The sequence below is a fragment of the Wyeomyia smithii genome, chromosome 2, assembly GCF_029784165.1.
Source record: "Wyeomyia smithii strain HCP4-BCI-WySm-NY-G18 chromosome 2, ASM2978416v1, whole genome shotgun sequence".
Lineage (NCBI taxonomy): Eukaryota > Metazoa > Arthropoda > Insecta > Diptera > Culicidae > Wyeomyia > Wyeomyia smithii.
This window is the reverse complement of record NC_073695.1, coordinates 12,929,760-12,955,653: the sequence shown is the minus strand read 5'-3', so window position 1 is coordinate 12,955,653 and position 25,894 is coordinate 12,929,760. Positions and strand designations below refer to the sequence as shown.

The following is a 25,894-nucleotide window of genomic DNA, read 5'->3' as shown; positions in this document are numbered from 1 at the left end:
ATTCTTCTTGCCCTTCTCCCAACAGTGAAAACCTTTTTGAAGCAACTCACAGCAACTTGGCCCCTCATTTCAGCTATCGTATCTTTCGATGACTAATTCGTTGAAAGAGGTTAGGAATTTTGTCACTGTGTTACAGTGGAACTGCAGAAGTATCATCCCCAAATTTGATTTATTTTCACATTTGATAAACACATACAATTGTGATGCGTTCGCGCTTTGTGAAACTTTTCTCAATTCAAATGACCAACTTAATTTCCACGATTTTAACATCATTCGTCGAGATCGAGACTCACACGGTGGAGGGGTACTTTTAGGGATCAAAAAGTGCTATTCTTTTTTCAGAATTGACCTCCCCTCGATCTCGAATATTGAAGTTGTTGCCATTCAAACGAATATGAATGGAAAAGATCTTTGCCTTGTTTCGTTATATATTTCCCCATCCGCGCGGATTGAACAGAAGCAACTCCTTGATATAGCAGAATTGCTTCCCGCACCTTTTTTGATTTTGGGAGATTTTAACTCTCACTGTTCGCTATGGGGGTCGCTGTACGACGACAACCTATCTTCTTTAATCTGTAACTTGATCGACGACTTCAATATGACAGTTTTGAATACTGGGGAAGCGACACGCGTACCTAATCCTCCGGCACGTGAAAGCGTGCTTGACCTATCCCTCTGCTCGACATCACTAGCGTTAGATTGCCAGTGGAAAGTAATCAACGATCCCCACGGTAGTGATCATCTTCCAATCGTTATATCAATTGCTAATGGTTCAACTCCCCCGAACCCAATCAATATTTCCTACGACCTTACACGTAATATTGATTGGAAGCGTTATGAGTCTATTATAGCGGAATCTATCGAGACTCACGAGGAACTTCCTCCGGAGGAAGAATACGCGTTCTTAGCTGGCTTGATAATCGACGCCGCGACGCAAGCTCAGACGAAACCGATACCCGGGGTAACGATTAGACAACGCCCTCCCAACAAATGGTGGGACAAAGAGTGCTCTGAGCTGTACGCGCGAAGGTCCGCGGCGTATAAGGACTACCGGGAGTACGGCACTGTCAACCTACTACGAAAGTACGAGGCACTGGGCAGGCAGATGAAGAGCTTAGTAAAGGCGAAAAAACGCGGGTACTGGCGGCGGTTCGTAAACGCGTTGTCGAGGGAAACAGCGATGAGCACTCTTTGGGATACCGCCAGGCGCATGCGGAACCGTGACGTTTCGAATGAGAGTGAGGAGTATTCAGATCGCTGGATACTCGATTTTGCCAAAAAGGTCTGTCCGGACTCTGTACCGGAACAGAAAACCTTTCGCGACGCGTTTATAGTAACTACGGAAGAGCCTCCATTTTCGATGTTGGAATTTTCAATGGCTCTCCTGTCGTGCAACAATAAGGCTCCAGGGTTAGATAGAATAAAATTCAACCTGTTGAAGAATCTACCCGACTCTGCAAAAAGACGCTTGTTGGACTTGTTCAACAAGTTTCTTGAGCTAAATATTGAACGATTGCCTAGCGTTGCTTTCTACTGAAATTCAACTCGCATTTGCTCGAAAAGAGCAAATGGCTTCTGCGTTCTTGGATATTAAGGGGGCTTTTGACTCTGTCTCTGTAGAAGTTTTAAGCGCGAAACTTCATTCGCAGGGACTTTGTCTGTTGTCAGAAAAGCATATGTATTTCTCACATGGCGATTCGACAACTTCCCGAATTAGTTACATGGGCCTTCCCCAGGGCTCATGTTTAAGTCCTCTCTTATATAATTTTTACGTCAATGACATCGATGAATGTCTTGCAAATTCATGCTCGCTAAGGCAACTTGCAGACGATAGCGTTGTATCCATTACTGGTAGCGAGGCTAGCGATCTGCAAGGACCATTGCAAGATACCTTAGACAATTTGTCTGAATGGGCTCTTAAGCTGGGTATCGAATTCTCTCCGGAGAAAACTGAGTTGGTCGTTTTTTCTAGGAAGCATAACCCAGCTCAGCTGCAGCTCCTACTAACGGGTAAAACGATCTCTCAGGTTTTAGTCGCTAAATATCTCGGGGTCTGGTTCGACTCTAAATGCACCTGGGCTTGTCATATTAGGTATCTGACACGAAAATGCCAACAGAGGATTAATTTTCTTCGTACGATTACCGGAACCTGGTGGGGAGCCCACCCAGGAGACCTTCTAAGGCTTTACCAAACAACGATATTGTCAGTTCTTGAGTACGGCTGTTTCTGCTTCCGCCCCGCCGCGAACACGCACATTATAAAATTAGAGAGAATACAATATCGTTGTTTGCGTATTGCCTTGGGTTGCATGCAGTCGACCCATACGATGAGTCTTGAAGTGTTAGCGGGTATTCTTCCGTTGAAACATCGTTTTTGGAATCTCTCTTACCGGTTGCTAATTCGATGCACAGTTAGGAACCCATTAGTAATTGAAAATTTTGAGAGGTTGGTCGACCTTCAATTTCAATCCAGATTTATGACTTTATATTTTGACTATATGGCTCAAGATATTAATCCTTCTTCATACGATTCCTCCAATGTCGCACTTTTAGATACTTCTAATAATGCTATATTTTTCGACACCACCATGAAACAAGACATTTCTGGTATCCCGGATCAATTGCGACCCCAAGAGATCCCTAAGATTTTTTCGAATAAGTTCAAACATGTTAGTTATGATAAAAGGTTTTACACTGACGGATCTAATCTAGATGAGTCCACTGGCTTCGGTGTTTTCCACGAAAATTTTACCGCCTCCTACAAACTCGATGCTCCTGCTTCCGTGTACGTCGCAGAACTTGCTGCTATTCAGTACTCTCTTGGAATCATCGAAACCCTACCCACAGACCACTACTTCATCTTCACAGACAGTCTCAGTGCCATTGAGGCTCTGCGATCGATGAAGCCTGTGAAGCACACCCCGTATTTCCTGGGGAAAATACGGTGGTTTTTAAGTGCTTTAACAGATAAAAATTACCGGGTTACCTTAGCGTGGGTCCCTTCTCATTGCTCGATTCCGGGTAACGAAAAGGCTGACTCTTTAGCTAAGGTGGGTGCTATTGATGGCGATATTTATGAAAGACCAATTGCTTATGATGAATTTTATAGCATTTTGCGTCAGAGAACACTCAACAGTTGGCAATCATCATGGAACTCAGATGAACTGGGACGGTGGCTACATTCCATTTTTCCTAAGGTATCGACGAAAGCATGGTTCAAGGAGTTGGATGTAGGTCGGGACTTCATTCGCGTGATGTCTAGACTTATGTCCAATCACTACACGTTAAACACGCATCTCTTTCGTATAGGGCTTGTAGACAGTAATCACTGCGTTTGTGGCGATGGCTACCATGACATCGAGCATGTTGTTTGGTCGTGTACCGAATACTGTGGTGTTAGGTCCGAGCTTATAGATTCCCTTCGGGCCCGAGGAAAACAACCGAACGTACCCGTTAGAGACATTCTGGGAAGCGGTGATCTCCAGTACATGACACAGCTATACTGCTTTCTGAAAAACGCTGACATTAAAATTTAAAATTTTCTTTGTCTATGCTGAAGACACGGAAACGAAGAGCCCGCAACCATGCTTACACAAATATTTTGAACCCACAACAAACAAGAATACAATTGCTCTACCAGTTGAAAAACAAAGTTCCAAAATAGTTTTAAGTCAAAATTGTATCTCCCCTCCTCTCACCTTAAATCCCCACTAGCTCGTAGTCGGCCGCGAGAATAAAGAAGAGGCCTCCCTCTTTTCCCTGCTAACGTAGAATTAAAACGAATTGTACTTGGCTCAGTAAAACAGAAAATGTATCGTGCCGTGTCAAATAAACTAATTTAAAACTCCAAATAATATTTGCTACATCATTGTCGTTAGGGTGGCGATGTTGAATTAGAAAAAAAAAACCATGTAAAATGGCAAGATATTTCAAAACAAATTTACAAAATGTTTCAAAAAACTACTCTGTACAAAAAAATATAACTCAACCAAAATTAAGATTGTGTCTCGCGGAAAATGTTGAATGCTTCCATGTCATTTACAAAATCACACACGGGAGGTGCATGGAATTTGAATAATGTTTTCTATTCCAAGTGTCTCGAAAGTACATGAAACGGTGGATACTGATGGAATATGTTTTTTCGATTTTGTTTGAAAAATATACTCTCTAGGACACTTGTACTTGTTTATGCGAATGCTGTACCAGACAATTTATTCGTTATATTTAAGGGCCGTCCACATACCACATGGACAGATTTTTAACGATTACCTGAACAACGAAACCGGTCATGGAGGAATCAGAAAAAAAGCTATTTTTTTTCACGGGGTACATCTTTTTTGGAAGTACAAAGTTATTATTTACAACTTTGCCAGGTACTGACATACTGACTGACAATCAAATAAACCTTTTTGACCGTAAAAATATTCTTAATTCCTCATACAGTGCTTTATTGGAAATTAAAAATATGTCTACAGTCGAAACGGTTTGTTTGATTGACATAGTGTCTTCGGCAAAGTTGTAGATAATATTTTGTCCTTTCAAAAGAAAAATATTCCTTTTGAAAAAACGATTCAAACAATTTGTTTTTTCAAAAAAAAATTTTTTTTTTTTCAAAAAACGATAACTTTTTTTTCTTAACTTCTGAATGGTCGGACTGGTTTCATTGTTTTGGCAATCTTCTGTAGGTTTTATTAAAAAATCAGATTTTTAAAAAATGAGCTCATTTGAATACATAATTGTTTTTTAATTTTTCGTCTTATTTTATTTTTCAATAAATGATTTTTTTAAATGTATTTTTTTGGAAAGACAGAATTATTATCTACAACTTTGTCGAAGACGTCACACCAATCAAACGAACCGAAGTGCTTTTTTATTTTATACTCATTTTTCACTATATTATGAATTATGATGTATTCGATGCTACTTATAGTGTATATCATTATACAGGCTATTTCGAGAGACTAGCAATCAATTTCATTAAATAAATTCTAAATGTTTTAAACTCCGCCTTTCACAATTGAAAAAACGATTAAGTCCCAGAGAGTCGATTTTTGCAATTTTTTTTTTTCAGATGACACCAATTCTCGACGTTTCATGCGTTTCTAAGTCATTTGGCATCAAAACCATCGAAAACCGATTTTTTTTTGGCTATGAAAATACAGTTATCACCCGATTATATCAGTACCCGATTTTATCTGCCCCCGATTTTATCACCTTTTTCACCCAATTTTATCATCATATAACATTGTATGTCCACCATCTCCGAATCTCGCAATTATTTACAAGTGCCAGTTCCACTGTCAATTAAGATACAAACTTTCGTCTTTTAATGTCTGTAGACAGTATCCTCGATTAATTTTTATTTTTAAAATCAATGGTGTTGTTTCAACTACTCCATCGATTTTTTTCCCTCTCTAGTTTTGCTCAGGCCTATCGGTCCAAAAAGCCAGGGATTGTGACTGTGAGATACGTTACGTACGTCATCGATTTGTTTCTGCTTCTGGGTGAATGAAGAAAAAGTACAAAAAGTCTCAATTTTCATGTGTTCAGAAATGTATTGAAGAGATATTTTGTGAAAGGGCTATCAGTAAACCACATAAACACATTTTGGGTTATTTCTGATCCCTCTTCCGTAACCTCAGAAAATAGCTGAAACTAATTTTTTGAGCTGCTTGAGATATGTATGACACTAAGAGAACAACTTCACAGATTAATGCAAACACTAGTACCTAACCTACGCAGAGGCGACGCGTGACTAAGTGGGCTACCTGTTCAATCAACATTTGCAACACTGAAACAACAGTATCGTGATAACAGTTTCGAAAACTTTTATCTCTCTACTAGGGTTTGCAATATTCCCGGGAATCGATTTCCCGGGAAACGGGAATGAAAAATCTTATTTCCCGGGAATTCCCGGGAACCGGGAACGGAAGAATTTTTAGCAAAAAAACAATTTTAACAAATTTTAAACGAAGTTTATTAGTAAAAGGTAACAAAACTTGATTACAATTTCATACAATTCGCATGAAAAACAAAAAAAGAAACAAATGAAAAACAAAACATATTCAAGTTAACGATAAAAATTCGTGATCGATTTTTGTAGCATATATTTGCCGAAGAGGAGGATTAAAGGTCCTTATGTCGTCAAACAATCGCTTCAGATCCGCTACAAATTTCCGTTAAGCTCAAAAATGTTATTTCCTTTTGTAAGACTTTGCTCAAGTCCGTTGAATTACCGCTAATGTTCGATTTCTAGAACACTTTTAAATCACCGATTCCAGCTCTTGCTACCTTTAATTGAGAACTGGTATCCGAGGCTTTCAGTTTGTTGAAGAGAAAACTGAGCGTTAGGCAGGCATTGTATTGGACGAGGCAAATATTTGCTATATTTGGTACGGATTTTTTGGGCAAAATATGTTGTACACTACAGTAAATATTTACTATTCTGGAACTTGAGCGGTAGCAAACCTATTCGCTATATTTTTTATTAAATATATTTGCTATAACATTACACGGTGCGATTTTTTTTAAATAAACTTCGTCACAAATCTAGTTTTCATTGACAGAACAACATTTCAAACCCTCTTGTAGTTTATGTCACCATTGATAAAGGCGTAGGACTCCAAGGAAGAATTTTGGTTGATTAACTACGTTTTTTCGTTATTTCGCCATTCGGTGGTTTTCTGTGACCGAGACAAACCGGAAAAAACGATTAAATATTAAATATTCAGTTCAATACGACTTAAAACAAGTCAGCCTTAAAAAAATTGAATATCTACTAATTAACATGTAAAGATGATTTTTACGTTGAAATACCATATTGACCTTGAGTTTTATTAAATGATTTATTTCAGGTCGCACCAGTTTGACTAATTATATTTTATTGCACAATTGCATAAGAAACTATAGTAAATCGTACAAAAATTCTCGCAGAACTCGGGAATCCCGGGATCCCGGGAATCAACATTTCTGTTCCCGGGATCCGGGAATCCCGGGAAAAGCTATTTCCCGGGAAATCGTTCCCGGGATTGCAAACCCTACTCTCTACATTTATCTAAACGGTAGTCATTATTGCGTGTGAGTTGTATGGCGTAGTCTGAAGTGTAGCCCATCAGGTTACATTCTTCACGGTGTAAAAAATTACCACTATGTAGAAAATAAAATAAGGATGTTCGAGATAACATTGAAATTATTAATAAATTACTCCGATGATTTTTCATCCGCTCTGCAAATGTGAAAAAATCACTTTTTTTCTGAGATTGTCTACCTGTCCTATGAACAGGTTGAACAGGTGGACGAGACGCCTCTGAACCTACGAACTAGTGGTGAAATTTATGTTTTACTTATATGAGAGCCCTTCCTCTTCCAGAGGAGGGAGGGGTGTCAAGTGACCATTGACATATTTCTTACTCCTAATAACCTCACCATGTCAAATTTGGTTCCATTTGCTTGATTAGTTTTTAAGTTACGTAGAAGTTTGTGTTATATTTGTATGGAAGCCCCCCCTTTAAGAAAAGGAAGGGGTCTCGAGCTACTCTAATAACCTTTTCCGGCCTCAAAAACCCCTACATAAAAATTTTCACGCCGATTAGTACAGTAGTTCCCACGTCTATAAGGATCAGAGAAGCAGACAGACGGATAGAACTGCTTTTATGATTCGATTTCTTGTAGTAATCAAAATCGCTAATTTTACGTGTTAAATTATTGGTTTACCATCTTTTATAACAAAATAATAATAAAGAAAAAATTACCGATTTTATCACTTTCCCTATTTTATCACTCCAAACATCATCAAGGGGGTGATATAATCGGGTGATCACTGTATTTGCAATGGTCGACTAAATTGATTGCCCGGTTTTGTGATGGAATTGCTCTGATATGAAACATGATGGTGCAACATCGACGTGTTATATTACAAATTACGTAACGCTGAAAATCTAGATTTCAGACCCCCCCCCCTCCTATGTAACGATAGGTAGCGTTCGACATGACTCCCCCCCCCCTAAAATTACTTACCACTAATCAGTCTGACTCCTCTCCGAAATTTTCAATTTCGAGCAAACATGATAGTTACGTAACTGTCTCTACTACCCCCCCTCCCTCCCTCCCTCCCTCCTACGTAACAATAAGTAACGCAGTGATTCTTTGTAAAAAGTCAATCCGAAAGGAAACGATAAAAAAATAAAATATTACCCGTAGGTACCCGAAACTTATTGTTGCTTGAAAAAAATTATTGCTATGTTTACTAAAAATCTTAGTTCAATACGACTAAAAAGAATTTAGTTTTAGGAGATAGGTTCAAGCATTTGAATGTCTACTATCAATCACGCAAACTATGCCAAGCTTGCGTTTTTTAAATTTATTTATATCAGGTAGCCACCTTCTCTCTCTCTCTCCTCTTAGCACTACCTCTGAAATTAATATGAGGAAAATGTTCCATTCACCAAAACATAACCAAAACGAGAGGTAGATAAATTCTTCGGCATAACCGCAAGCTCAACGTAGGATAATTCGGTTAATTGAATAATAGCAAAGTTTGGTACCTATTAATTTCTGTATTACCTGCTTAAGCAGCCTTTTTTTTAAATGAATATAACAAAAAAATATTATATAATATCATGTTTCACACTACTCCCGCAGTTTTTCATTAATTGGTGTAGCAAACCTGCTGAAAACAATCGTTGCCCAAGTAGTCTGATAGCCTAAATAACTCTCCCTCCCGCCGTCACCGTACCACATCATTGCTACTGCGTCACTGTGATGCGAAGGGGACAAGTCAAGTTTATTATTCTCTTTTGCTATCGTTTTTCCTCGTGCGACGAGCCACGTACGGAGAAAAAAACACAACGAGTTGCGCGGATCATTCTCTTCTAAGAGCTGTATATAGTCTAGTTATGTATTTATTATTTCCGAGTGAGCAATGCATCAACATTTTGTTACGTACTGAGAGGATTCAAGTTTATTCATTACTTGAACACATCGCAATCTGTACAGTTTGGGACAAAACGACAATCGGGTCATAATCGTTTCGTTTCCATCGCTGGTTACATCGCAATCACTCTTTCTCTACTACGACGCACGCATGCGTATATCAAACCTCCTTTTTTCATATCCTTTTCATTTCACTTTCGTTCTCGTTTGGTCTTAACTTTATTCAACTCGCCTGTTTCTGAGTCAAATATGAATTTCAAATAATGACGATAGCATACGTTGCGTAACAACATGTTTTACATTTTAAAAATGTTAAACACATTTAGCAGTTTCAACATTTAAAATAAATTACTTTCTTGGCATCTTTCAATCTTAGGAGGTTTCGGAATGGGTGGTACAAACTCTGTTTCATTGCGCAGTGTCTATATACTTCACCGGTTGATATTCTTTGCTCGCTTCCGTTTATTCGCTTGCGAAGAAATATCCCTCAGAATGAATACAACCCCGCGTTGAAAGGAATCTGTCAATATCTTCATCTTCTTCCTGTTTTCTCCAATAAAGCACCAAAGAAAAGTTATTCCAAGCAAAATTAAATTTATTTTCCCATTATACACGGCGAACAATGACGTGATATTGCGTACCTTTACCAACCCTAAAGAAAACGCAGTCTCGTCTCTGCTACGAGGTAGACAAGAACGGTACGAGAAGCAGCAACGCAATTTTTGATTAAGCGATAATAGTCGTCGTCGCTGTTTGTAATCTTCCGTCCACTTGCTGGTAAAGGAACGGTTTAGAGGTGGGCAATCCGCTCACGAACTGATCTAAAGAGCTGGTTCTTCAAAGTGAGTGAGTGATCTATCGCTCTTTTTTAAAGAGCGGTAACTCACCCCTTACTTCAAGCAAAAAGCTGAAGCTGATTTTGTTGATCAGACACCGCAAGCGAGAGCCATATGAATGTTTTACACCCCAAGCGCAACGCGGCGTGCGACACTGCAATAGAACTCCCAGAAAATAGCTGCCTGCTCTCCTATGCATAATCATCCACCCGCCGCGGGAATTAAAAATAAAATCTACTTGCCACAGTTCACACACAGCACACGGGCAGGCTAACGCCGGGACGCAAACGAAAAGTGGAACGAAAAGAGCGAAAGAACTGGTTCACTGATCTTTTGAATCTATGCAGACAATCCGCTCGCGAGCTGATCAGAAAATCAGTTCTTTAAAAGATCGAAATCTTCTGATCGCGAGCGGATTGCCTGCGAGCTGAACAAAAGAGCCATCGGAAGAACCAGTTCTTCTGAGAGCGAAAGATTTCGCTCTTTCAAAGAACTGAATCTTTTGATCAGCCTGCGAGCGGATTGCCAGATCAGTGAATCAGTTCTTTCGTTCTTTTCGTTCCACATCCATTCGTGTGCGTACTCGGCGTTAGTCAACCCGTGTACCTGTGTATGGACTGTTGCAAGTTGTTTTGTTTTTTGCATGCTGGGTGATGAGAAATGCAAGTCATGCATCTCAGGGCAGACGTTTGGTGGCAGCTTGTTTCTGGGAGTTCTATTGTAATTTTGCGCGCGACCTTGCGCTTGGCATATCGGCTGTAAAGCTTTCACCTGGCTCTCGCTTGCGGTGTCTGATAATTAGCTACATTGATAAAAACCAAAAATTATGTAGGACCGAAAAGAGCGAGTGAGCTGTTAAAAAGAACTAGTTCATCTTAGTGAGCGGAACCGCTCTGATCCGCTCACTATAGTGAACCATTTTTCCCACCTCTACAGCAGTTATTGATCCGGTTCAAGAGCGGATTCGTATATAAATATGTATTCATATACCAAAGTGCTTCACACAAACTCGCAGTCACTTGATTGTCCTTCTCTGGCTCATCGTTCGATTCCAGAAACTTTTCCTCCATTGCTTCGAGTCGGTCTACTGCACCTGTGTGATAAGAGAGAAACTGCTCGACATTATTGAAAGCCCTTCACGCGAAAACGCTGGTGATCGTGTGAAGAGATGAAGAAGTTGTACTTACGTAAGGAACACACTGACTGTTGGCATTAGATGGGGTGAAATTTATGACTAGCTGGCCGCCGCTCGACCCACAAACGGACGGTCGGATGAGCTGGAATCGATGTAATTGAGAGGAAGTATGAACCGGGAGTTTGCTTGTCGAATGAATGTGAATTTATTATAGGATTCGATACGAACCCTCTTGAAATTATGTGTATGTTTTTTTCTCTCTCTCTCTTCCTTTTCCCCGAATCTAGAATGTCTGTCGGTAAACTGCAACCCCCCGTGATTCCCTTCATGCCGCTGCTGCTGAAGGACATGACGTTCGCCCACGAAGGCAACAAAACCAGCCTCGATGGTTTGGTGAATTTCGAAAAGATGCACATGATGGCACAGACGATGCGAACCGTCCGATACTGTCGATCCAGGCACTTGGGTGAGTAGAAATTTATGCAGCGCACCAGCTGAAGTTATTTCGCGCGTTCCAACGTCACGTCTAACATTTGTTTGTCTGATTTATCTCTTCCGCAACTTTTCCGTGCACAGTATTGGATCCACCTTCGCCGAAGAACGAGAACGAAATTCGCCAGTACATCAGCTGCTTCCGGACCATCGACAACCAGCGGGTGCTGAATGCTATGTCCCAAAAAGTTGAACCCAGACGGTCGTAAACAGTCAACTAATCATCAATCGTGATCACGAACGGGCTAACAACAAACATGGTGTTTGACTTCTAACAAACAAACAAACAAACAAACCAGAAAAACGGCATCAGGCACTTTGTGATGCAAATTTTTACCTAATGACAACCTGTCCCACCATCTTTCGTATTTATTCGACCTCGAAAACTGGAGAGATCAGATCAGTTCTTCCGATTTTAGCGGGAGATCTGGAAGTCATAATCTTGCGCCTATTGCTATCTACATGTTTAGCTAGGAAAACGTTTTTACACACCATTTTCTTTTCTGAGAATTGTAACAATCCCTAATAGTGGATAGCGAGAGTAGGGTATGCTTTGTTGGATGTAAGAGTGTGTCCTATTGTTTGTACAGAATGTTTTAACCTATTAGCGGTAAGTTTTATCAGTGTCTCGCAATAGCATGGCTTATTCCATAGTTTGAGCAAACTATTTAATCATACAGTTTGTGTTTTTGTTTCACCTATTTTTTGTATATTTAACTATCGTTTGGCACGCATTAATTTTTCGTAATATTTTTGTTCATACAAGTGTTTTGGCTTTCTGTAATAAAACTATTTTTATTATTAATTTATGTTTTGTGTGTTTTATTTGTACTCTAGCTAAAGCTCATCAAGGTTTCCTGACTATACCTCCATCCTTCTATGAACTGTTAAACGTCACAGAAGTGATATGTAGCGAATCCAAACATTAGAAACCTACTTCCGAGCGTTTAAAATAGCAGAATAGCAGATGGATAGATGATATCCAACTCTGGCACCAGATCCAGATTAGCTTTCTACCAAATGTAACAAAAGCACACTCCAGTATGGGTTTGGTATATAGATTGCGAACGGATACAGATGATATCTGAAATATACAATTTCATTCCAACGCTGTAGAATATTAGCGGTAAAATTGAGCAGAATTCAGTTTTTCCTGTTTTTATAGAAACAAATAGTATTTTTGGCAGAGGGATTTTTTGATAATTTGTGACACTCTAAATCTGATAGAAGGATGAAAATTATGGCATTAAAGATTCGAGCTCGTCGGAAATCGGAAACCAATAACCATCATTCAGGGATGGAATTTCGATCGAAGGTCGAGTAATAAATTCAAATTCTAAATGCAGATCCTGAAACCAGGAACATAAATTTCAAAATAAAATGTGAAAACAGTGAGAAAGAAAGATCTACTTAGAACCCAGAATCCAGTATTTAGATTCAAAATATTGATCCTAAAACCAATCATTCTTTATGTCGAATTAGAATCGAGGATTAGAATCCTACAACCAATGTCTAGAAATAACGAGTGAAACTAGAACTCAAAATTCGAAATATCCAAATTCAGCATACCCGATCGAAATAAGAATCTGGAATCCAAGATCAATTCCAAATTAAAACACCACCCACAAGAACAAAATTGCAAGCCAAGTGCAGAAATTGGAAGTCAAAATGTTAAACACAGACATAAAAAGGACAGAGTTAAAAAAAAACACCTAAAAATATATGCTGGAATCAAGATTTGAGGAATCATAATGCAAAATCTGAACTCTAGAATCCAAAAAACAAAACATGACAATTAACAATATTGAGAGAATCAGGATTCATATTCTTGACTTCATAGCTCCAAACAATTCCAGAACCAGGCTCAAAACATTCCAAATTCTCAAATTTAAAACGACACTCAAAGTTTCAAAATAAAGAATCCAGAATATACAGAATTTAAAATTTATAGCACGACTTTACTATTAACTCAGAAATTAAATGATAGCAATCACAAAACCCACCATTTAGAGCCCAAATTTTACAAGGAAGAGTCAAAATTCTAGAGTTCCGAGAACCGAGAATTTTCAATCAAACAGTACCCAGGCAATATTGCCAAATAAATCAGAATTCAGAGCCCAAGCCTCAGATCCGAGGCAAACTCTTGAAATCCAAAGCCCTGCGTTCAGTATTTAGAATCAATTGTTTACAAATTGAAACTCAATATTCAACATTTTGGGCTTAGGATACAAAAATTCAAATTTAAAAACAAAAGCTTTAAATGCCAAGTCTAAAATTAAAAATACGAACTCAAAGTCTAAACTTCAAGTCTAAAATTAGACGGTCCAGAAAACAGAGCCCTGAGACCAAATGATAGAGTCTAGAGGGGAAACCAGAGCTCAGCCATTAAAATGTCAAATGAATTATCGGGAATCCTCAATTGAAAATGGGAAACAGTCCAAATCCAAAACTCCGAATTTGAAATTTAAAATCCACCGAAAGAAACAAAGTTGAAAAATTAAAAAAGTCTTAAGCGAAATGCTGGGATCAAGATTTCAAGAACCTTCATTCTAGAATTCAGGAGTCAAAATTAAACAAAAGTTTCATAGTCGAGAATGACAATAATTCTAAAACCAGAACTAATCTTTCAAAAAATTGTATACATTTTGATCATAAATTGAAAACACGGAAATCTAAAACGCCTTTCAAAGTTTCAAATACAAAATGTAGAATCCGGAATCTCTAATCGGAAATGAGAATCGGAATCGAAAATTTCTCCATTGCATATGAACAGAATTGCAGGACCTGGAAGTCAGATACAAATATAAAGTAATAGAGTTCAGAAGTCAAAGCTTAACGCAATTGACGTTTTTAAAATAATCTGGACCCGTAATCATGACTATAGTTAAAAATGGCAAAAATTTCGAAGGCAAAACTTATATTTCAAATTCCTAATTCAAAACACCATATCGAAATATAGTCTAGAGTCTAGAATATTCAAGATTTGGGATCCAGAGTCGAATCGTCAGAATCCGGAAACTGAACAGATAGCATTCACAAAACCCAGAATGCAGAGAAAAATTTAGGATGAAGATTTCAAATTCCACAGTTTCAAATCTTAAATTTATAATCAAACAACACATTAGATAACAACTCCAAATCTCTACAAAATCTATCTATTAATCTAATAAACCAGAATAACCCAAAATTCAATTTGGAAAATCTATACCGAGCGTCTTAGCAGAGTGATTCAAGAAATCAAAAGAAATAATTATCGGTTTCCGTTAGACTCTACTAGAAATCTAGTATTTCTAGTAGAGTCTAACGGAAACCAATAATTATTTCTTTTGATTCCAAAATTCAATCTTAAATCCACTATCCTAATGCAAAATACAAAATTTCAGAAATTTCGAAATCGAATATTGTTCAAAAATCTGAGATCAGCCACTCGGATTTAGGATTCAAAAGTTTGATTCAAAGACAAAGGCCTGGAATCTCGAGTCCCAAATCGGAAGTAAGAATACAGTACTTAGAGTCAAAATTCCAAATTCCAACATCCAGAATCAAAAAGAGTTAAAAAATCAAGCACTCGAGATATTATCACAATAACTCACACCCCATTAACTAGAATAATTAAGGAAAAAAAAAAAAAAACAGTGCGTCTTGAACTGTCCTACAGGTCAGACGTTTTTTCGGTTGCTTGTGGACTGGTCTTTGACTGCCTATAGCTTCAAAGTTTGTGTTTTGTCAGTGTGTCTTTTAAAGACTACCTGAAAGTTATTTCCCATCAGTCTTTCTCAAGACTACCTACTTTTGAATTTAACATTTGTTTTAACTTTTTTCGTACCACCTGAAATGGCTGGACGGAAAAAGAAACCTCGCATCGCTGCGGGGAGGAAAAGAGAGGCATCTCTTTCTGATACTTCGAGTGTCTGTAGTGACAATCCTTTTGATATTTTGCCTGAGCAAGAAGCTGGTGAAATGGAAGTTGTTAATAATGAAACTATACAAAATATAAAATCTTTAAAAAAGGAGAAAGTTCCACCTATTGTGGTAACTATTTCTTCTGAATTTAATATATTCAAAAAGGAACTTTCAACGTTTGTTTCTGACGTTAAAGTTACCTATCAAATTGGCCGTAGAGGTGAATGCCGCTTATTAGCCGACTCAGTAAAGGGTCGTGATCGTCTTGTCCAGTATTTAACTGACAAGATGTACAAATTTTTTACATATGACACCAAGAACGCCAAGCCGTTCAAGGTTGTCTTGAAAGGTCTCACCAACGATCAAACCGTTGATGAGATCAAACTTACTTTAACAGAATTACTTGGCATAGCCCCTACCCAAGTAATTCTAATGAAACAAAAATCACGAGGCGAAAACAGTCAGAGAACTGGAATTTCCCTTGTTAATTATTTAATTCATTTTAACCGCAATGAGGTTAACAACTTAAAATTTTTTGAAAAAGCACATGCTTTGTATAATGTGCGTGTAAAGTGGGAAATTTATAGGAAGTATGGCGGAGGTGAAAAGCATATCACCCAATGCCGTACTTGCCAACGTTATGGCCATGGTTCCAAATTCTGTAACATGGACCAAAAATGTCTTAATTGTGGAGACTCTTCTCACAAAAAGGACACATGTCCTGTGAAAGAGAGTAAAAATTTTCGCTGTGCGAATTGTAACGGCAACCATATGTCAAATTTTTATCAATGCCCAGTCCGGTTAGCAATTGTTAAGGCAAGGCAAGGTAAACAAAATTCAATTTCTCAATTAAAACCAACTTCAAAACAAAATTCTCCAAGCGTACCAGTGACGCATAGTTTACCTACTCCTTTGCATACCCGTTTAACTTATGCACAGGTTACAGGTAGTTCGAACATTTTACCGCCTAGTGTTGGTAGTTCGAAAATGACCGTTAATATGGGTAAGCAAAACACGCTAGATAATAATTGTACACCTATCACTCCAGCTAATATTGCTACCGAAAATATTTTTTCTAATGTCAACTGCCTGGGGCCTATTACGGCAGGTAAACTTTCTTTTTTGCAACAGGCAATGTTCGATCTTATGAACGCCATGTTGCAGGCAAAATCAATGTTTGAAGCCATTCAAATAGGCACAAATTTTACTATTAAAATTGTTTCTAATTTAAAATTTAGCAATGATTTTAAATAAAACAATTAAAATATTAAATTGGAATGCTCGCTCAATGAAGGCCAATGAGAATGAGCTTTTTAATTTTTTAACAGTAAATAATGTGCATATTGCAATTATTACTGAAACATTTTTGAAACCTAACATAAAATTAAAATATGATCCCAATTACGTGGTTCATAGATATGATAGGATTCAGGGTTCCGGCGGTGGAGTTGCAATTGTTATTCATCGCCGAATCAAACATCGTGCTCTTCCCCATCTTGAGACGAAAGTTATTGAAACTTTGGGAATTGAAGTTCAAACTGAACTTGGGATTTTATTTATTGCCGCAGCATATTTACCATTTCAATGCACACGCGAGCTCAAAAATTATTTTAAAGGTGATTTACAAAAACTCACCAGAAATCGTTCGAAATTTTTCATAATCGGCGATTTTAACGCTAAACATCGTTCATGGAATAATTCTCAAAGTAATTCCAATGGAAAAATTTTATTCAATGATTGTTCTTCAGGATACTATTCTATTTTGTCTCCGAATAGTCCTACATGCTTTTCTTCTGTAAGAAACCCTTCAACAATTGATTTGGTGCTAACAGATCAAAGTCATGTGTGTAGTGATTTGATCACACATGCTGACTTTGATTCTGACCATCTTCCAATAACTTTTTCTTTATCACATGAATCAGTTTTAAACCCTATGAGCTCTGTTTTTAATTATAACAAGGCTAATTGGGAAAGATACAAAACTCATATTGAGAGAAATTTCAATAATGAGCTTGATTTGCAAAACGAAGTGAATATTGATTCCGCTTTGGAAGCATTAAAATGTGCAATTGTTGATGCCAGGAATTATTCTGTTCCAAAGGCTCAAGTGAAATTTGATTCATCAATAATTGACGAAAATCTTCAACTTCTAATTCGTTTGAAAAATGTCCGCAGACGTCAATATCAACGTTCTCGTGACCCTGTTTTTAAAACTATTTATAAAGATTTACAAAAAGAGATTAAACATAGATTTACTCTTCTGAGAAATCAAAATTTTGAGACTAAAGTTGAAAAATTGAAACCATATTCAAAACCATTTTGGAAGCTGTCGAAGATTCTTAAGAAACCTTCAAAGCCTATTCCAGTTTTAAAAGATGGTGAACGTTTTCTTGTATCCAATGAACAAAAGGCTCAAAGACTTGCTCAGCAGTTTGAGAGTGTTCATAACTCAAATTTGAATTTTGTGAGTCCAATTGAAAATGAAGTCACACGTCAATTTGATTTAATTTCTTCCCAGAATTTTTTACCTGCAGAAATAATTGAAACTAACTTGAATGAGATTAAATCAATTATTAAAAATTTCAAAAATATGAAAGCACCTGGTGACGATGGAATCTTTAATATACTAATCAAACATCTCCCTGAGAGCACAATGGAATTTTTAGTGAAAATTTTCAATTGCTGCTTCAAAATTGCATATTTTCCCAAATTATGGAAAAATGCAAAAATTACTCCAATTTTAAAGCCGGATAAGAATCCAGCTGAAGTTTCAAGTTACCGACCAATCAGTTTGCTTTCTTCAATAAGTAAACTGTTTGAGAGAATTATTCTTAACAGAATGATGTCACACATCAACGAAAATTCAATTTTTGCAAATGAACAGTTTGGATTTCGCCATGGGCATTCCACAACTCATCAATTGCTCAGAGTTACTAATATGATACGAGCTAACAAATCTGAAGGTTATTCCACTGGAGCTGCTCTTTTAGACATAGAAAAAGCATTCGACAGTGTTTGGCATAAAGGTTTGATTGCGAAATTGCAAACTTTTAATTTTCCGATTTTCCTTATCAAAATTTTAAAAAATTATCTTACTGATCGAACTCTGCAGGTTGTCTATCAGAATTCTAAATCTGATAGATTTCCTGTCAGAGCAGGTGTACCTCAAGGTTCAGTCTTGGGGCCAGTCCTATACAACATATTCACTTCAGATCTTCCTGATTTGCCTCCAGGATGCACAAAGTCATTGTTCTGCGATGACACAAGCATTTCCGTAAAAGGAAAAAGCCTTCGTGTCATATGCAGTCGATTGCAGAAAAGTTTAGATATTTTTTCTTCCTACTTGCAAAAGTGGAAAATCTCTCCCAATGCTTCTAAAACTCAAATGATAATTTTTCCGCATAAGCCTAGGGCTTCTTTCCTCAAGCCAAACAATAATCACGTTGTCAAGATGAATGGGGTTATTTTAAGTTGGTCCGACAAGGTTAAGTACTTGGGACTAATTTATGATAAAAAACTTATTTTCAAAGAGCACATTGAGAGTATACAAGCCAAGTGCATCAAATATACGAGATGTTTATATCCTCTCATTAACAGGAATTCTAAACTTTGTTTAAAGAACAAACTTTTGATTTACAAACAAATTTTTAGACCAGCAATGCTTTATGCTGTACCGATCTGGTCAAGTTGCTGTTCAACAAGGAAGAAAACGCTCCAAAGGATTCAGAATAAAATTCTGAAAATGATTTTGAAGCGTCCTCCTTGGTTTGGTACACTCGAATTACATAGACTTACTGGTGTTGAACCATTAGAAGCTATGTCAAATAAAATTATTAACAATTTTCGACAAAAATCGTTGCAATCCTCAATTGCTACGATAAGCTCTCTTTATAGCCAATAAGTTAGCAATTAAGTTAGTTGTAAGTTTACTTCCCCTTTTCTGACAAGTAGGTTTAAATCCCTACGAATGATAAGTCCTTATTGCGAAAGCAAACAAATCCTAACAATTAAAATTTCAAATTTCTAACAGTGTTGAGAAGTCACCATTTGTGATTGGACACACATACTCATTATTTACTAATATTTATCATAAATACTTAAGCTACTAACAAATCCCCCCTTTTAAAAAAAAAAAAAAAAAAATTAAGGAAAAAGAATTCAAAACTCTACAACTTCCAAGAATTAATTCTACAAATTCAGTTTGACATCGTCCAAAATCGTTAGTTTAGAATCTAGGACACAACATAAACCAACTCATGACTCTGAAAATAGAACTCAAATCCTTGAAAAAAACAAAATCGAGTTATCAGTTTCAGAGCACAAAAAACTCAGCTCTTAAACTCATAATTCACATTATTCGAACTTTTGAATCAAAATTCAGATTTTCGAATCCACAGTTCAAACTTTTATTCTAAAAACTATCGATTTGTCAAATTCCAAACCGAAAGTTTTCTTTAGAACCAGGACCTGGAGTCTGGAATCAAAAGATAAAAACCTGCATTATATGATGCAAAATCAATGATCCTAGAATCTGAAACCTCCACGATCCCGAGTAATTTTGAATCCAAAAATGAGATCCATGATTCTTTACCGAGAATCAGAAGCTAACATCCAGTGCAACATGTAAAAAAATGGAATCCCTCAGGTCACCCTAACTAACACGCTGAGAATCCTGAGTAAGAATTCCCAGGATTCCTATAACTCGGTGACGGAATCGTGAGAGGAATCGTTTCTGCGATACGTACAGAATCTGTTCGAATCGCATACGGGAAACCATTTCAAGAATCTTCAAAAATCCAAACGAATCGTGAGAGGAATCGATTCTGCGATACGGACAGAATCTGTTCGAATCGCTTATGGAAAACCTCATGAATCCAAATTTAGGAATCTCGGCAACACGGCGACAGAATCGTGAGAGGAAGCGTCTCTGCGATCCGGACAGACTATATTTATGCGGTTTTTTTACGAAGATATTTTTTACGCGGTATTTTGAATGAGCGCGTATTTATTTTCTTCTAAATTAGCGTCAGCGGTGCCCAAGAATTCTCTTATTCCCGGGAATCCGTTATTCCGAAAACTGAGGAATTTCATGAATATTTGGACAAAGTCTAACAATTTTTGTTTCAAGATACATAAAATTACTTTAACAGGTCATTTGTATGGTTTTGGTTATTGTGGTGATACAGTGGCTCCGGAAGTCACCATTGAGGAAACCAAAATGGCGTCTGATGTCGTTTTTCGGTCTCGGCGCATCATCCCGGTCCTGAAATACTCATCTTGGATGGTATTCAACCTTGTTTTATTTAATGGTTTCTATCGGCAATAGAAGCCCCTCTGGAATCTATTCCGAACGGATCATTTTAAAGCCATATTACTTAAACACTCAAAAGCTATCAAGTGGAATGTGGAAGCAATTTTAAGAACTTTGAACCATTATTGGGGTACCCAAGAACCCCATCGAGCACATAACGGTTTAAGTGAAAGGTTTCGTTACCTAAGAATTCTCCTAGACAGGGCATTTCTGAGGCTTCCTTTTTCAGAATTCCTCATCAAGGATGCTTCACGATTTCCATGTGAGGAATCCGAAAGATTCTCACTACACGATTCCCATTTACGAATCCTAACCCCATAGACAGGGCAGTCTTGAGGATTCCTTTTCAGGATTCCTTATCAAGGACGATTCACGATTCCAATGTGCGGAATCCTAGGGAATTTGAAGGATTCTCATTACACGATTCTCATTCAGGAATCCTAGCCCTATAAACTGGGCATTCTCGAGGGTTCTTTTTTCAGGATTCCTTATCGAGGACGCTTCACGGTTTCAATGTGAGGAATCCTAGGGAATCCATGCGAATCTTATGTGTTCGTCCGGGCAAATTCCTTTCGACTTCTTTGATTTCTTTGTTGAGGTAGCGTCGCCACGAACCCCTGGGTCTGCCACTGCCGCGATGACTTGCTAGATTCCAGTCTAGCGCTTGCTTGCAGACTTCGTTTCCGCTGCTTCGAAGTGTGTGGTCGATCCACTCTCGCTTTTGTTCCCGATTTTATGTTGTATCTGATGGCACCGGCGATGGAGCTCGGTATTTGGGATCCAGATGTGGGCACCAAGCACGAATTATATACCACAGGCTTCGGTTGATGAAGACCTGCAGCTTTTGGGTGTTCTCCGTTGACACACACACACCACATCTCTCTGGCGTACAGCAGCAAAGATTTCACATTTTAGTTGAAAAATCGGGTTTTGGGGCGTAGAAGCAACCCTAGCCCTACCGTCTGATGTGCTGCCAGATCGTCGAACTCACTCTGCATGTCAGAGCGCCGAGCGCCGAAGATTGGACTCGAAAAAAATGAGACACACAAAATCATCACCAAAAATTTTCAGGGATTATATAACCATGTATTAGCTACGTTTTTGCATAATTTATTTATTGAATTTACTCCCCCAAGCTAAATGCTTGTACATTTCTCTTGACACTGCTCATAAGATCGTGGGCGAGGCTTTGCCCATTTTTTTTACACAATTTCTCCCAATTTTTCTTTAAAGTTTAATCGGTTCTGAATGTTTTACCGCAATGGCACGAAGCGAGATTCGGCCAGAACAGCGTGGGACCACGGTGAGATCAGAGGCAGCAAGCACTTCTGCAAGCATTCATCTCGATAAACCAGCCCGTTTATGGTGCCGGTTGTAACGAACGGCTTGCTGTGCCGTCCGCACTCGCAGATCACATGCCAAAACAGGTACTTTTTCGCGAATTTGTCCGTCTTTCTCTTCCGGAACTATTCCGGCACCTGCATGCGGGACGTACCGACAAAAAACTCGAAGCCGTTTGATGTCCGCCTTGATGTATGTCTGGTCGTCCATGACGAGACATCGTGGCTTGACCAGCCACTCATGGTACAGCTTTCCCGCACGCCATTTGGCCACCGTGTTTTGTTTGTCAGTTCGGTTTGGCGCCTTCCTGACCCCTAAAAACACGCTTCAATGTCTGCTGGACGAACCACTACGACGAATTATCCTTTTTGGTCACGTCTCGGGTGGAAAGGTTTGGTTTCTTCCTCAAATACTGCCTTATCTTCCACGCATTCTCTGGGTATTCCGAAGGCTGCTCGATGGTCTTCGTCTTTCGGAACATCTTCACAACGCGGGACACGATAGAATGGTGGATTCCAAGCCTTTTGCCGATGCATCTGTGCGACTGACCAGGATTATCGATCACTGTGCCCAAGATTTGCTAGTGTAACTACATCACAGAAACTACTTGACAGATCACAACACAACATAACACTCTAAACTAGTATTACCCAACATTTCATTAATTTTTATTCGCGTCTTTGAGGTGCATCATGGTGGAAAGCTACCAGAGTAGTCCATGCTGATTCTGAAACTATTGGCCTTCTTTTGGTAATGGCTATGTAGTTCAAAACTTCACCACAAAAGCGGCGCTGTCGTTAATCTCTTAAGAGAGCGAAACAGAAGGATAATGTCTAAAGGAAGTTTGTAGGGAATAATATTCTGAGAAACTCTTCCATGGATATGAAGCTCGTAGGTACATGATGTTTTTTTTTTTTAAATTTAGCAAAACATGGTATCATAGAATGTCGAAGAAGAAAACCCCAAAAATTCAGCATTCCACGAGTCAGATATCTCAAACAAAGGTTAGGTATGCGTAACAGCTATTAAAATTCAAGTAGTTCGAATTTTCATTATATGAGTGACGCTCTAAGCTAACATTGCTTGCTAAGAATTGGCTCATACTTATTTTGTGGAGGGCTAATTTCCATAAAACAACTTTAAAGAGATACCTGATGTTGTAAGAATGCTAGAGTAAGGTCATATAATCAATTCGACACCATTGCACAGTGGTCGGAAAAGGCAATTTGACGAACTTAATTCATTTGTGCCTAAACGGTTGATGTTAGCCAAAGACAATCTTCATAAGAATTGTTCACAAAAATATAACGGAAATGTTGATAAGAAAATTTTTTGATCATGGCCTACTATCATAAAAATAAAAAATCTAACTTTTGATACAGCGAAGATACATGAATAGTTTCTTTAGCAAAGTTGTAGAACTTTTCAAAATATGAAACTTTGCAGAAAATATTAAATATCTATGGCGTTTATTTACTGCAACACAAAGCATTTTCGCTGTCAACCCCCTCAAATTTAGTTTTTCTAGCATAACTTTTTAAATATTATTTTTTCAAGAACATAATGTTCTAGACAAATATGACCAACATAAAACCACAGGTTTCTTTCGAAGATAGCATGTTGCTACAATCGTTCTATACTGAGCTAGAGCGTTTTTTCAATAAATTATTTCCCAGATTTCAATGCGTATAGGGGAGAAAGAGGCGAACCTGTGCACATCATCAAATACTTCTTCTAAAGCTTAGACCTTGTACTTTAACCCTCTAGTGCCCAATGCCGCCATTTGGCGGGCTTCAGTCGAAGTTCCGAAAAGCTTCAATAAATACTTAAAAAGTGTTCATAATGGTTTATAGTGATTTTATCGAAGTCCGTTTAGAGATTAATTTGGGCACTAGAGGGTTAAGCTAGTTAAACTTTGATACTTGACAATTCATAAATGAATGAGTAGAGTGATGTTTTAGGTATGTATGTTTCTGGGGTTCTCTATACAAAAATGCACAAACTACCTGATTAATGAACGATGATTTGTGAATTTATGAAACAGATAACTCACAATACTTTCAAAATTAATGAGCACACTTTTTAGAAATGGGCGGGGGCCTAGCGTGGTTGGTAACGTCTCCGCCAACCACGCTCGACGCCTGGAAAATGATTCTAGAGAGGGGTTTTTTGCGTTACATCATTAACGGATGCTCCTCTAAGGTACATCTCTTCGATTACACAAACGCCTGCTAGGATACCATTAAGATTGCAGCAATTTATGTAGAAGCGCTTTCGTGCGTAGACAAAAACCAAAATCTTGCAATTTTGAAAATGCTGAATCTCTGGAACGCTACATTTTGTTTTTTGCTGACAAGTGATTCCTATGTAAAATCGTCTGCTAAACACATTGGCGTGGTCAAAATCAAAATCGAAGGGGGGTAGGTATTTTGAAAAAAAAGAAAAAAAATTGATCACGTAGTTCGATTCTACATCTAGAACCCTTCAAAATGATATGTCAATATCACCTGTAGCTCTTTAGGGTCCCGAGATATTCACAAAATAAAAAAGTGTTTTACTAAATTCGCAAAAAGTGGAGGCAGCCTCATTGGCCGAGGGGTCCACCAATCGGTACAACACTTTGTACTTATAAGTTGCAGCCCAAAATACACACACTCACAAATTTTGATCGAAATCGGAGATTGTCGATGCATTTCCTCGGACACTTGATATGACCCTTTTGCTTTCAACGTTTTCTGGTTGTCATTATTTTTCCCATATAACAAAAGTGGTACATGTTTTTCCATCGAAGTTTGTGCTAGTTTCTCACCCAGAACTCGTTATGCTTTCATGTACCATCTTTTGGAACCTTTCCAGCAATGATTTAGTGCAGTTATGTTGGAAAAAAATGTTGAAAATAATTTACAATTTGAGTGTTTTCGTTTGTCGCGTCTCCTAAAAAATTTACTTAATGGAACATGCACCACTTTTGCTCTCAACGGCTCATATAAAACAATGATGTCCATTTTTTTTTTCATTGGCCAGGCCAATTGTGTAGCGTAATATAAATTCTGTGGCAACAAATGTATATCATTCACACTTTTCACACGCGGTGCACTAAATTTCCTTGGGTCAATCACTCCCCGTGAGCCGAATTGATAATTTCGTCAATGGTGTGTGGAGGCAGCCGACGATCGATCTTCTTATTTAGCGTGCACTGTTTCTGACTGTTTCTTCCATTTCGGTAATGTTCTTTGCACTTGCAATACGGGAACCACTGAATGGGACCATTTGCAGGGTGTTAAATCACCTAATTATTTAAACACTGCATTTTGCAGATTGTCCAACCAACGAAAAATGACAATTTTTCAGGAATTCAGAAATTCAAAAATCAGAGGCCAAAAATTCAGACGAAGAAAGCTAGTGGAATTTAGAGTTTTCAGTTTTTTTTTTCAACATATTTTTGTAATGCAAATATTCTGCATAATTCAGAAATTTTCAGAATTGAAATATGATAAGTAATGGAAAATGAAACCATTAACGCTGCCAAATATATCAGCCTTCACATGTTTTTACTGAATAATTTACCTACGAACGCGAAATGCCAACGTTTGCGTTTGAGGGCAGTACAACATTCAATGTTTAATGTAAAAGTTGAAAACCCAAACCCGCATTAGACTCTTTTTATGCATCCACGCTTCTTCTGTCGAAAATTCAACTCATTTCATTTATATATAATTGTGAATCATTAGTGCAATCTCTGTATGCTTTCATGATTGCACAAACTTTCCGGCTTTTCCGGCTATTCTCCACATTACAGTGGAAAACTTTATTTCCCTCGAACCTTTATCATTTATCCAATTTTTTTCTAGTGAAAGTGAATGAGAAGTTAAATTAGAAATGCCGCAGGCACAAAAAATTCCTTCCCAATCAATATCTACCACCTGCAAATTTTGTTATGCTTGA

General features: G+C 37.9%; 1 protein-coding gene across 4 annotated transcripts in view; it reads left to right on the top strand.

Moving 5' to 3' along the window:
* LOC129725702 (rap guanine nucleotide exchange factor 4) overlaps window positions 1-11,690 on the top strand; it is a 523,900-nt gene extending 512,210 nt beyond the window's left edge. For all 4 annotated transcript variants that reach the window (XM_055681789.1, XM_055681788.1, XM_055681792.1 and 1 more), the window contains 2 exons: window positions 11,190-11,368; window positions 11,479-11,690. In XM_055681789.1, the coding sequence (XP_055537764.1) occupies window positions 11,190-11,368; window positions 11,479-11,603 (304 nt within the window). In that variant the 3' untranslated portion in view covers window positions 11,604-11,690. The remainder of the gene's footprint in view (window positions 1-11,189; window positions 11,369-11,478) is intronic.
* The last annotated feature ends 14,204 nt before the right edge of the window (window positions 11,691-25,894 follow it).